The sequence below is a fragment of the Manis pentadactyla genome, chromosome 12 (genome assembly GCF_030020395.1).
Source record: "Manis pentadactyla isolate mManPen7 chromosome 12, mManPen7.hap1, whole genome shotgun sequence".
Taxonomy (NCBI): domain Eukaryota; kingdom Metazoa; phylum Chordata; class Mammalia; order Pholidota; family Manidae; genus Manis; species Manis pentadactyla.
The window spans coordinates 45,712,915-45,727,435 of NC_080030.1; the positions used below are offsets into that span (position 1 = coordinate 45,712,915).

At 32.2% G+C, this 14,521-nt stretch overlaps 1 protein-coding gene across 6 annotated transcripts in view; it reads right to left on the reverse strand.

Moving 5' to 3' along the window:
• STXBP5 (syntaxin binding protein 5) overlaps window positions 1-14,521 on the reverse strand; it is a 176,759-nt gene that overhangs the window by 135,754 nt on the left and 26,484 nt on the right. For all 6 annotated transcript variants that reach the window (XM_036906916.2, XM_036906914.2, XM_036906912.2 and 3 more), the window contains exons 3-4: window positions 5,428-5,509; window positions 1,665-1,765 (exon numbers count right to left, since the gene is read on the reverse strand). In XM_036906916.2, the coding sequence (XP_036762811.1) occupies window positions 1,665-1,765; window positions 5,428-5,509 (183 nt within the window). The remainder of the gene's footprint in view (window positions 1-1,664; window positions 1,766-5,427; window positions 5,510-14,521) is intronic.

Sequence of the window (14,521 nt, forward strand, 5' to 3'; positions counted from 1 at the left end):
TTTGGACCAAATAATTATTTTTAATGGGGTGATGTCTTGTGCACTGTAACATATTTGGCAGTATCCCTGGCCTTTACCCACTAGATGCCATAGCACTGCTCTCCAACCCCTTCCAAATGTGACAATAAAAAATGCCACCAGATATTATCAAATGCTCCCTGGGGGTTAAACCCGCACCAAGTTGACAACTACTGTGTTAGATCTACACTTCCCACGTGGGATAACAAGAGGATGTGTACTGGATCTAAGAGGCCCATCTCTCTCTCTCTCTCCATCTACTCCATGGCATTTAAGGCTGATGTAGGGCTCCCCCTGAGATCCCACTGGTGAGTAGATGAAAGAACTCTCCCCAAGTTGAGAGACTGGCTCTATATTCAGAAAAGAACAGAACCTTGACTTTTTGCTTGCTTTTCCTCCTTTATCTCACTCCTCCCACGTAACATTAATTCCTCCTTCACTTCTGTCCATGTTCTAGAGGAAGTAGAACTGTGATCTCAAGCTACTTAGATGATTTATCTTCCCAGACAGATGGAGACAAATAGTCAACTTTGTTTCTGAACCTCTGTCAGCTGTGGTCTCTGTCTATACAATGTAGACATGCCCTGGTGTTGGCTCAAAAAGCTTCAACTGTTCATTATTCCCAGCAGCCTCAATAGCTTGCCTACTTTGGAGGGCCTCTGTGGGCAGAAACCCATGTTCACAAACAGACTGACCTGTTTATATACCTGAACAGATTGATACTTATCAAAGCAGGAATATGGCCTGATCCTTGGACATGGACTGACCCAAATTTCTTAGCTTTGACACATATAAATATATATTCATATACAAAAATGTTTATGACTATATACACACACACACACACACCCCTACACATATATACATCAAAATATGTCTCATAAGCAATAGGAGGGGGACTATATTTCTCACTTACATTTCATGTAAAAATTAGTTCCATATGAATCAAAGATTAAATCATAAAAAATACAACTTTAAGCATACTATAATATGGGAGAAAGTTTAATAAAATTGGGGTAAAAAGGTCTTTCCAATCAAAGTACAAACCTAAGTCATATAAGAGATTTCTAGACCAAGTTGTTCCACTATGACAAATTTCTTATAACTATACTTGTATTAGTGGACAAAGACACACATGTAACACAGTATCACAACAAAGCAAAAAAAACAGCACACTGAAAATGACATGCATGTCCATTGAAGGAAGACCGACTAAATAAATTATGGTACTTTCATATAATGGAATATTATGCAGATATGAAAAATGACCAAAGAAGAATTAAATGTATTAATATGAAACAATGTATCAGATATATTGTTAAGTGAGCATAAGTTACATAAAAAATGTATAATGCCTTCTTTTTATGCAAAAAAAGGAGTAATATATAGATTTTTGCTATGTACACAGACTAAGTATTTCTACAACACAGAAGAAATTTATGTAGTTGTCTCTGAAAAAGAAGATGGGTCTGGAAAGAAGGGAAACTTGCTTTTTACTATATATCCTTTGATGTTTTTGAGTTATTTTTTTGACTGTACATAAAGCCCATCACAAAAAAAAAAAATCAAAGAATAAAATTCAAAGAAAATGTTCCAAAATAAAGTAGCAAACATACTGTGTATATAATAACTGAGAGAATTCTTACCTTTCTCTGCAAAATTTAAGTGAATGTAGTATGGCAGGTCTCTTTTGACGTAAATTCCATAGATGTAAGGTATCATCAGCCAAGGCACTCACAAGAGCTCCCTTAAAAATAAAGTGTAATATAGTTTCTGTAGAAAGCATTTTACAAACGTTAAAGCTTCCAAACAGCTGCCAAAAAACTCTCCTTCCCAAATTTCAAAACCTTCTGCCAAAAGATTGAGTTTTGAGAACTTTTTGGCTCACCTAAATTCTAGAGATGTAAAAGAATATATTATGTGTATACATATGTGTAAAAAATGTTTTAACTTCCTTAATATTTAAACTATAATTTAATCTCTTACAAACTAAGAGTATACTAGAGCCTAGTTGGATATTATGGTTGATGATTAGCTGTGTAAATTAGATGGCAAACTGTAAGTTACATGGTCAATATTGTACATACTTCCTTGCCTGAAAGAGAAAAATATAATATGAAGTAACCTTCCCATTTCATTTGGCTTAAGACAAATCCTTATGAATGTACTATGTGTAGATCATAATTCTACTACTAGAATATGTAAACTATAGTATTTAGCACATTGTAGTATCCAAAGGGCTGAACAATTTGACTAATTTAGAAAGTTAAAACATCTGATGCTATGAAATACTATTAAGTATGAAGAAGAAAATCTCTGGCAGTATTTGAGAGTCACACAGGGGCCTTAGTCTCACCCCAGATCTAACAAAGTAGAATTTTTACAGCAAGGACCTCCAGAGGTGATTCTAATGTGAGAAAAGGATTAAGAACCTCTTATACTAAGGCTGATTTATAAAACAAAAGATGCAATGTAAAGAATCCATATTAATTTCAAAAAAGATTTGCAATTCTAATCCTTTAGGTTATTAGAATCTTAAAACTTTTCTTCTAAAACAAAAGTTTCTCATTTATCCAAGACAAGTAAAATAGTTCTGAAGACAAAATTTACATTAATGATCCCTCCAAGTCCTTTCCACCTTTGAAATTCCATGATGGCTACTTTCTTATTTAACTCCTATTGTTACAATATGACTATTGGAAAGCAGAACTACACAAAGTCCACATAATCTTCCTTTCCCTCTTATCTGTATCACTTTGAAGCAGAGAAACTCAAAAGAATCAGAGTATCAAATATTTGTACTCTTCATTCTTCTTTCCACAATAGTTGCAGAGCATGTCATCTTCTTTCTTAAGATGTTTGCCTCATCTTAAAATCTCAAGGAAGAAGAGAAGCTGCAGAGCCAAGACAGCAGTGACAGCCAACCTTTACCTGCTGGTGGCTCCTTACCTGTATATGGTTTTCTAGAAATAAAATCAAATACCTACTCCAATTGTCAAGATTTCCCCAGCTTTCCCCATTTAAACAGTCATATCTTGCTAAGCATTTTTTAAGACAGCAAACGTCATTTGTAACTACTTATATGTAACACTTGAGCATACAACAGTCATGTCAAAGAACTCTATGATGGATCCTATTGATCTTGTGATATGAAAGACACGATAATCTACTTAAAATTTCTAAAATTTAGGTGTGTAGATAAGCAATTTGCAATGTTATTTACATTGGCTTGTGTAATCCCTTAAAAAATAATCTTAAACATAAGTACAAAGATGGAGAATAGGCTAAGGGTTGCCAGGGACTGAGAGCAGGACAGAGAGCAGTTATAAGTGGGAAGCCTAAGGGAATTCCTTTACTGTGATAGAATCCTTTACTGATACTCATATGTACCTTGGCCGTGATAGTCACTGGACAAATCTATGTATGTGATAAAATTGCATGAAACTATACACATACAGATACAATGAGTGCATGTAGAAAGTGATGGTGAAACTGAAATAAGGTCTATAGTTTAATAATAATATTGCACTAATGTCATTCTCCTGGTTTGATACAGTACTACTGATATATAAAATGCTACTATTGGAGAAAGGTAGGGGTAGTGTATACAGGAATATTTTGAAACTGCTAGCTTATAAAATTTTTTAAAAACTAAATCATCTTGGGTCCTCATATATGAGTTCAACAATTTTCTATATTGATTTTTAAAATTTTAACATTGTTTACAATGTCTGTTATATGGTCCTACACAGAATACTGGGAAGTTTTCTAAATATAAAGCTAAATACTGAAGTTTTAAAAAAACACTTTCTTTGACCCTGAAAAACGTACATGATTCCATATTTGGATCATAGTTTTCCTAAGTATTTTGTATTATTCATCTTTAGTTCTTTAAATCCATGATGCCTCTGTTAAATCCTCTGGTATGAATAAAACATTTATCAAAAGCCAGAGGTATTGAGTATTTTTTTTTCTCACATACATTGAATAATTAATTGCATGTAACCCAAAAACTGGAGGGGCAAAAAGAATGTCTACAAACTAGCCTCACATCTAAGGATAGCAAAGCCTTCCCTGGTGTAATTTCTCTTTCTTTTATAACTAGCTTTTCATTAACATCCATTCTCACAGCTGCTAATACATTTTAAAACCTGCAAAGACATTGTTTACTCTGCTGATAAAACACTGTTTCTCTAGCTGCTTCCAAACTTTATACTGTATCAAAAAGAAAGGCACCATTAGTTACTTTAATCAATATGTGACACAAGAGTTTGGACAATAACCAGTTTCTAGTGGATTTTGGTTTCCTTATATTTCAAAACAACTCATTAGAGAAGTACATTTTCTTATTTATAATAAGCTCAATTTCTAAATAAAAATTAATAGATTTTTATGTATTACATAAACTTTCAATATCGCTGAAATAAAATTTAAATGCAGCACCCTGTACCAAAAAATTTACCTTTTTTCAACACTATTTTTAGAAACATCATACATTATTTATGTAACTGTCCATGATTATACTTTCAGGCAAATTACTATTAGCTCTGGCCTACAAGAAATTCATTTTTGTTCAAATATTTCAATAAGAATGCATGCAGTATGTGGATGTTTTATTGCCCATGTCTAGCTTGTATTAACACATAGTCTACAAGCACACACCTGATCATCTACATTTGCTCTCTTACAACACTAAACTATGTTTTCTACCTTTATCCTGTATATACCTACCACTTCAGCATTTTATCAAAAATAATAATAATAAAGAGAGAAATGTGGTATCCACATATAAATCAAGTATAAAAATCAAATGAATATTCATATTTGAACTGTTTATAGTTCATAATGCATGAGCAAAACCGAAAGCTTCTGTGATGACTGCCCTTGTACTGTTCACCATGTAACTTATTCACTATGTAAGAATTTGTACTGCATGTAAGAACTTGCTCGTTATGCTTCAGAAGATTGGAGACTGACGAAAATTAGGCTTGGGGTGGATTAATGATTGTGCATTGGGCACTGACCCCCCTAGACAGAATTTTATTGTTGTTAACAACCATTTGATCAATAAATATGAGAGATGCCCTCACAAAAAAAAATATCTACACACACTTCCAATTGTAAAATAAATAAGTAACTGGGATGTAATGTATAGCATAAGGAATATAGTCAAAATATTGTAACAACTTGGTATGGTGATAGCTGGTACCTAGAATTATCATGTATATAAATGTTGAATCACTGTGTTGTACACCTGAAACTAATGTAATACTGTGTATCAACTACCCTTCAATAAAAAATTATTATCTAAAAAAAAAAAAAAAAAAAAAGAATGCATGCAGAATTCTGAAAGATGAGATATGGCCCTGTTTCATATGTAAGCAGGAGAGATTAGAACAGTTCACTAACCTCATTAATCAGGAACTGGAGCTGGATTACTGCAGCTCCACTGTCATGTTGGCAATAACATTCTACTCCAGGACGACCAAAACTGTCATCAATTTTGTTAAGGAGTTTAAGGTACGTGTGGACTTTCATAGCAATTGATAAGTGATAATAATAGATGAACAAATATTCCTATGACATGATATTTAATACAGACTATTTACTGAGGTCCAGATTTGGGGTTAGGTTTATTATACATGAACCTAATCAGCTAGTTTTTTTATTGGTAATCAAAAGTCTGAGATTACAGGTCTAAAAGAAATAAGGCAACTGTTCCTTCCAGAAAGAACAAATAAGTATTAAAAGTAGCAATATACAGAACTAAAATCTAGTATTTTTAATATACTTTACTTTGGCCTAGGTTTTTTTTTTATTTTTACACTTAAATAAAAAGAGGAGAAAAGGTAGTTGATCTGTAGAGCATCCATTTTGCCAAAGTCATCAAACAAATCTGTCGAGTAGACAAATGCCATTTTGAAATACTGCTTTTAGAAATAACCTTTTTACTGGCATTTTTCATCCCTGTAATGTCATTTTTAAATACTGAAAGTTAAAAATAAAGAACCACATAACTGTGTAATTATGGCATGATTATATATCACCAATTAATGTATCAATCTTTTACAAGAGGCTTGAATACAGATTATACAAATTTCTATACATTTGCATATAACAGTAAACACACAGCATTTTCTGTATTTGACATTATATTTACACACAGCATTTTTTTTTATTTGGCATTATATTAAACATTATATATATTAATTTACTTAATCCTCATAACTGATGAGGAATATATAACTTTCCCCCCTATAAACAGATAAGGAAACTGAAGCACAGAGAAATTAAGTAACTTGTCCCATGTCACACAATAAGAAAGTAGCAGAGATGGAATCTGAATAAGTATTCTGGCTCCAGAGCCTATATTCCTAATTAATAAGGTATGCTAAGAAAAGAAATTTTTAAAAACCCAAACACTTATAGAATTTATTATGTGCTAGGCATTGTTATGTGCATTTTGCCTTCATTAACTTAAAATGGTAAGTTAGTCTTTCAACATGCTGCTGTATTAATCTGCTTTTCACTAGTGAATATTAATTGAAAATAAAATGCTAAATCTAAAAATAAAATTTGATGGGATGTAATAAAATTAAAGCCCTCTTTTTAAACGCATACGCAGATATATAAACTTTTTCTATATTCTACTAATACAAGTCCTAGTGTTCTTCATTAACAATAATTGCATGGAAGGTTAAATTCCTATTTTCTATTTAGTTCTTTTGACTTGTAGATCTCTTTCTCGATGACATTATTTTCAACAGATTTTTTCATTTTATCACTAGCAATGAACTCTTCTATTATTTTGTAAACTAATAGACTAATTGAGCATGTTTAGCTTATAGTACCCCACTCTTTAAACACCTTGAATTTATAATTATTAGTATTATAAGCAACAGAAGTAGTATTTTTACCAATTGCCCAATCAATGCAAATACAGAAAGGTAGATTTTGAAGTGCTACTATCAGCACTTAGTAGTGTCAAATCACACCCTGGCAGGCCAAAGAAATGTCAACATCTCTGTTCATCCATTTCTCTTTTCAGATGATAGTGTAGACCTTGCCCTTTAGCCAGAAGAGTGATAATCTTTCCAGCAGATACCAATTAGCATATTCTATAATTTCCATTTTATATGAATGGATTAAACATTATCTAACCAGATCAGGATCAATAACTAAGTTAATAAAAAATGTATTATGGGAAATCATCAAGACTCTACTTACTTTACATATTATTTTTTCAAAAACATAAAATTTGCTAATCTTGTGATATTAGCCAAAGACATTTTCTTTAAGTATGGATCTATTAACTAGAGCTCAGAATTATTTTTCTTGAATAAAACATAGCCATAATCATGTAGGTATTAGGTATAAAATTCATAGTTTAATTTTTTTAAATGGAACTTTAAAGATGCTGGCAATGAAATCTAAGTTCAGACTTTTCATGTGTTGTCTTATTTGTTTGCCAGTTGTCTACTGTTATCCACACACCATTAGGAAATTTTAAGTGATTGACCTTCATGGACTCTTTCCAAATATTCATTTTAGATTTTCATATATTAAAAAACCCTCTATTTACACTCATATTTTCTTATATATTGTTAAAGTAAATTACTTGATTATAATATCAAATGTTAACAGGCATAGAGATTTGGGCATACATAAAACTGATTCTTGGTAAGTAAAATATAATTGAACAGCTCTAATTAGGGCCTCCTGGGAAATAGCCTACTGACCTTGAAACTTTATGCTGTGGGCATCAATCAGTACTTTACTCAGAGAATGAAAAGTGCCTGTAAATCCAAGAACTCAGTATATGGAGGTCAAGAAAAATTTTATTCTTATGCTATGCATGGCAGTATTCCAGATAAAACTGTCATTTTATGACATTAAGATTAATATAGTCACTCTACTTTCAGCTAAGATGATAAATATATTTCCTTAATATAATAAGAAGAACCACTTACTGAGTACCTATTAAGTTTCAGGCACTGTGTCTTAAATATATAATTGTACTTAATCCTCACAGTACCTCTGGAAGGTTATTATCCGTATGTTACAGATGATAATTCTGAGGCCCAGAGAAGTAATTTTTCTCAAGGTTACCTTTGATTTATTTCCCTTTTCCTTTGGTTAGTGTAGAAGTAGGTTGTAGCCAGCCCTGAAGGGTTCTGGGTTGTGGGAAAAAACTCATTATACATCATTACTTCATAATAACAAAATATTAGATTGAATTTTAAGGAATCAATAACTGCGTATATATAATAAGAGATTATTAACGTGGAAAGGACACAAATCTGAGAGCAAGTAGTTTATCCTGGCAGTGTGTCAGAATTCTGGCTCTCCTACAAATTACTACCCCCAAATTGCCCATGAGGAGGCCTGGGTAACTATCTTTTTTTTGTTTTGTGTTGTTGTCTAGATGCCGCACCTGAGGCACAGTGAGAATCAAGACATTAGCTTTCAAGTCAGTTCATATGCCAGTTCCACCATTACTTGCTATGACCTGGGAAGAATTATTATACCTCTTAGTTTTCTTCTGAAAAATGCAGATAGATACCTATCTAGTTTAGCCTGCAGAAATGTGGTGAGAATTTAAACTATATAGAGTGTACTCACCAAATGTTGACCATTATCATTATTTAACACAATGTATTCATTACTCTCACAATAACTAAAGTTATCTTACAACCTTACAGTGAACAGATATATAACATAAGAAAATATCAACTCTGGAAACATTAGGTCACAAAACAGTATGTCATAGAGGGAAATATTCATGTCCTTTCATATCTATAATGATTATTGCTTTCTGCATATATGGTTCTTCCTAATACTGTCATTATTGAGAGTTAACAGTTTTATCAGAAAATGGTCAAACACTATGACAAAGATCTGTTTGGTAAATGACTCCCATTTACTGTGAACACATTATAATTTGTGTTCCAAATTAAAGAAACAAAGCATCCAAAATTAAAAATGTATAAACCTCAAAAGGAAAAAAGTTTACATATTGGACAACTCGTACAAAGATATTTGTTAAATGGAAATATCCATTTACTACTGTGAAGTCTGCTTGTGCAAGAATCAACTGTAAGGCTACACTGAATATTTCTTGGTGTCAATTCTGAACTCCAATGTATTCTCTTAAAAAGTGAAATCTTCCTATCTTAGATATCTTTAGTCTCAATTTTTCTACTGCTTGCTTACCAAGAGCTGTATCTACCTAATCCTACTATTCATGTCTGTCTCTGGAATAAACCAATTAATTTTTCTGACCCATGACACATGTCAGATACTTCCTGAACACTTAGTCTTGGTTTTTATCCAAACATCAAAACTCTGAAAAAGGAGGTACAAAAGGCAAGGCTTAAACAAGTTAGAAGTAGCCTTTGAATACAAGTCTTTGAATTTAGACATGATCCTCTATGTAAGCAACAGGCAGAAAAGAAACATTTAAGGAAAAAACAGTACAATGAAACCAGCAATTAAAGAATAATCAGGAAAAGGCACACAGGACAGATAAGCAGAAACAAAGACCAGAGCCACTAAACCTTTTTATTTTGTAATACTGTACCATCAAATTCAAAATAAGCATTCATCCAGTTGTCTAAATGGTAACCATTGTTTTTCTTTTTACTTTATTTGGAAAGTGAGGGAGAAAGGAGAAATTAGGAAGCCTTTCAGTACATCACCATCATAGCAGTCAATTTCCTGGACACTTAATGTGTGTGTCAAGCATGATATCTGCATTACCACACAAGAGTACCTGTATTATAAGCTCTGTTTTTACAAATGAGGAAGCTCAGCTACAACAGGATTAAATAATTTGCCCAAAGCCATATAGCTAGTTAGTTAACAAAGATGGGCTTTAACCCAGGCAGTTTAACTCCAGGACACACAGACAGAGACATTTACATATAAATCACCAAGTCTTACCAAAAAAGAGCCAGTTTTCACATATAAATGTTACTTCCTGACTTATTTTAAAACTCGTTTAAAAAATGTGCATAGGGGAAACTGTATAATCAATAATTTTGTATCTGAGTACATAATAAAGTCAGACTGGACTAAAACTATAAAACTAAACCAAACGTAACTTAGTAGCAAGTAAACACGATAAAACCAATTAGGCATAAACAATATGCCAATCAAAAAACTTTTTCCAGACTCATTTTTCATGTTACTTCATAATAAATACCTGTTGATTTTAATAATGAAGTGCTATGACTAAGCATGATAAGCAAAAAGATGGAGTTCTGTATTGCAATTCTAGATGAAATTTTGAGATAGCCTCCTTACAAATGTCTTCATTTGTGAAACAATCTGAACATAGAGACTACAGCTACATGAGAAGAGTTCTTAGCACAGAAAGATATTAAAATGAGTAAACAACCTTATCTTCAAAAAGTTCACAGAATCAAACACTATATTAGTAGACTAATAGACAAAAAACACATGATCATCTCAAAGGACACAGAAAAAGCCTTTGACAAAAGCTGGCAGCCACCCTTTCATGATAAAACACTCACAAGAAGGGAACTGCCTTAACCAGACAAAGGCATATATGAACAACCCACAGCTAACACCAGAATTCTGAAAGACTGAATGCTTTCCTATTAAGCTCATGAAGACAGGATGTCCACTCTTACCATTCTATTCAACATGTACAAGATGTTCTAACCAGAGAAAGCAGGCAAGAAAAAGAAATACAATGTTTCCCAGATTGGAAAGGAAAAAGTAAAGTTAAACAATATTTATAGATGACATGATCTTGTATATGGAAATTTCTAAGGAATACTCTAAAAAAATTATTAGAATAAATGAGTTCAACAAGGTCGAACAAGATCAATATATAAAAATCAAATGTATTTTTAAACATTGGCAATAAGGAATCTGCAAAGTAAAATTAAGAAAGCAATTCTATTTATAATAGTATCACAAAGAATACTTAGAAATTTATCCAAAAAACTGCAAGACTTATATTATATACTGAAAACTACAGAATACTGTTTAAACAATATACAAATAAATGGAAAGATATCCCATATTCATGAAACAGAAGACTTAATATGTGAAGATGACAGTCACCAAACGGATATATAAAATTAATATAATCTCTATCAGAATCCCAGTTGTTTGCAGGAATTGATAAGCTAATTATAAAATTCATATGGAAATGAACAGCCCAAACACTGCTCAATAAAGGAACAAATTTGGAGGTTCCATACTTACCCAATTTCAAAACTTACTACAATGTTACATAATCCAGACATGTGTAGTATTATCATAAGACTAGTAATACAGATTAGTGGAATGAACTGAGAGCCCAGAAATCAACATTTATGATCGACTGACTGAGAAAGAATAGTAAGACAATTCTATGGAGAAAGAATAGTCTTTTCAACAAATGGTCCTGGGACAACTGGCTATGCACATGAAGAAGAATGAATTTGGACCCCTATCTCACACATCTACAATTAAGTCAAAATGTTAAGAGATCTAGGTGTAGAAACTAAAACTATAACCTCTTAGAAGAAAACATAAATCTTTAACCTCAGATAAGGTCATAGTTTTTTGGCTATAACACAAAAAAGCAAAACCCACAAAAGAAACAAATAGATAAATTACTCTTCATCAAAATTCAAAACATCTGTATTTCAAAAGGACACCATCAAGAAAGTGAAAATACAATCTATGGAAAAGGAGAAAATACTTGTGAATCATATATCTGGTAAGAGTTTTATATCCAGAATCTATAAAGGGATTTTACAGCTGAACAGCAAAAAGACAATACAACTTAGAAATGGGGAAAGGATATGAATAGACATTTCTCAAAAGATACACAAACACCTAAAATACATGTGAAAAGATGTTCAACATAATTAGTCATTAGGAAAATGCAAATCAAAATTTCAATGAAATACCAATCCACATCCTTTAGCATGACTACAGTAAAAAAGACAGACAATAACAAGGCTTGATGAGGAGGATATGGAGAAACTGGGACCCTCAATTATTGTTGGTAGGAATGTAAAATGGTGCAATTACTTCAGAAAATAAATTGGTCATTCCTCTATGTTAAACACAGAGTTACCATATGACTCAGCAATTCCACACCTAGAAATATAAACAAGAGAAATGAAAACAGACATATACAAAACTTCTACACAAATGTTTACAGTAGCATTATTCATAAGAGCCAAAAGGAGTATATATATATTTATATAATTGAATAGTCATCCATAAAAAGAAATGAACTACTACTACTAATATATGCTACAATATGGACGAACATTTGAAAACATTATGCTAAGTAAAAGAAGCCAGTCATAAAAGACTACACATTACATGATTCAATTTATATGCAATGTCCAGAATAGACAAACCCACAGAAATAGAAAGCAGAAAAGTGGTTGTGAAAGACTAGGTGGAGAAGGTATGGGGAGTGACTGCTGATGGGAATCGGTTTCTTACTGTGGTAATGAAATGTTCTGAAATTTGAAAGTGTTCATGATTATGTAACTGAATAGTAAGGAAAAGCACTGAAAAAATATTTTAAAAGGGTGAGCTTAATGAAAACACACTTAAAAAAGGGTAAAACATTTTATCCTTTAGCAACCTAAGTATGGATAAGGAAGACACACAAAATTATTATTAATTATTATTAATTTTTGTAGTATTACTCAGCCTTTAAAAAAGAATGAAATCTTCTCACAATATGGATGGACCTAAAGGATATCAGGCCAAGTGAAATAAGTTAAAAAAGACAAATACCATATAATTTTATTTATATGTAGATTCTAAAAACCAACCAACCACACACAGAAACAGATTCATAAATACAGAGAACAAACTGGTGGTTGCCAGAATGGAGGGTGGCAGGAAGATGGGCAAAAGAGGTGATGGGGATAAAGAGGTATAAATCACCAGTTTTAAAATAAATCATGGTGATGAAAGGTACAGCACAGAGAATATAGTTAATAACATTGTAGTAACTTTGAATGGGGACAGATGTGGTAAGCACTGTATTATGTTAGGTAACTGTCAGATCACGATGTTGTATACCTGATTAATATTGTATGTCAGCTGTATTTCAGTTAAAATGAATTTTTTAAAATCCCTTTAGGATTTTTAAAGTATTTCTCATAAGCAATGAATGAATTTAACTACTTGTCAACTTAAATGAAATGTCTCATAGTAAGTGGAAAAAGTAAGACTACAGTTTAGCATTTTTGCAAGTAAGCTCCTTTATTCACTCCTGTCCTGCATTCAATTTTTAAATTTTTTAATTTCATTCAAGATTTAAACATAGGAAGTACTTAAAAGATGAAAAAAAAAAAAAAGAAAATGCAGTGTTTTCTTAAACAAATGAGAACTCTGATCATATAAGGTATGTGATGTAAAACAGTATAGTTTTATACTTACATACAAATAAAAATCCCAATAAAAATATATCTTTTCTTTTATAAACTATGATCATTTGCAGTTCATCTAGTAGTTAAAATATACATTAATCCTTAGAACATACTGATGAAAGTTATTCAGGAAGTTCCAATTTTAAGTTATAGCGATTAAAAAGTAGGGAAAAGTGGCTTTGGTTTCAGATTTAAGCTGAATAGGTATGTTTCCTGTCATTTTGTCCCAAGAACCTATTTTAAAAGTACAGCTAAAAGATAAAGAATTTGGGAAATGTTAAGAGAAAAAAGCAAGCAGTGTAAATGACTGTTTTAGAAGATGTAACTTTTATCAAGAGAGAAATAAAGAAAAATAAGAGAAAAGTCATCAAAGTAATAACAGAAGAAAATGTTATTTTACTTAGCTTCTGAAGAACGTGGATATTCAGATGGATGAATCCAAAATGACAAAGAAATGATAAATGAAATAAGACCCACACCTAAACACACTACTCTAAAATCTTAACTCATGAACACTTAAAAAGACCAATCATATGAGCTACCAAGACATAAACAAACCAAAAAAGTCACCTGCAAAGAAATGACGATCAAATTGACAAACTTCTAATAACACCAGTTGCTAGGAAGCCACACTCTCTGAGTAGAGGTAAAGCAGTTTTTAAATTTAGAATTCTAGGTTCAATTAAACCCAGAAAAGTAATAACAGAAGACATGCAAGGCCTCAGTCATATTATCACTTTCTTAGGAAGCCACTTAAGACAGAAAAAGATGAAGGAAAAGTACTCTAGGAAGATAGCAGTGCAGTTGACATAAACAGCACTGGCCCAGGTTGCAGAGGGACAGTCTGAGATTCGAGGAAGAGTGGGTATATGAGAGCAAGAGGGCTCCAGGGATGTGACTCCATCCTTGAAAACCTGACAGATTTACTAGGGTGTGAAAGCAGCCAATGTGGGGAGGAAGAAGGACGACAGCTTTACAACACAGAAAACATACTCATAGGATACTGCTTGGCTATGAAATAAAAAACAGTCATGGCAGAAAAAATAAGTCATAATACATTTTCAACTTTTAGAATCAAACAA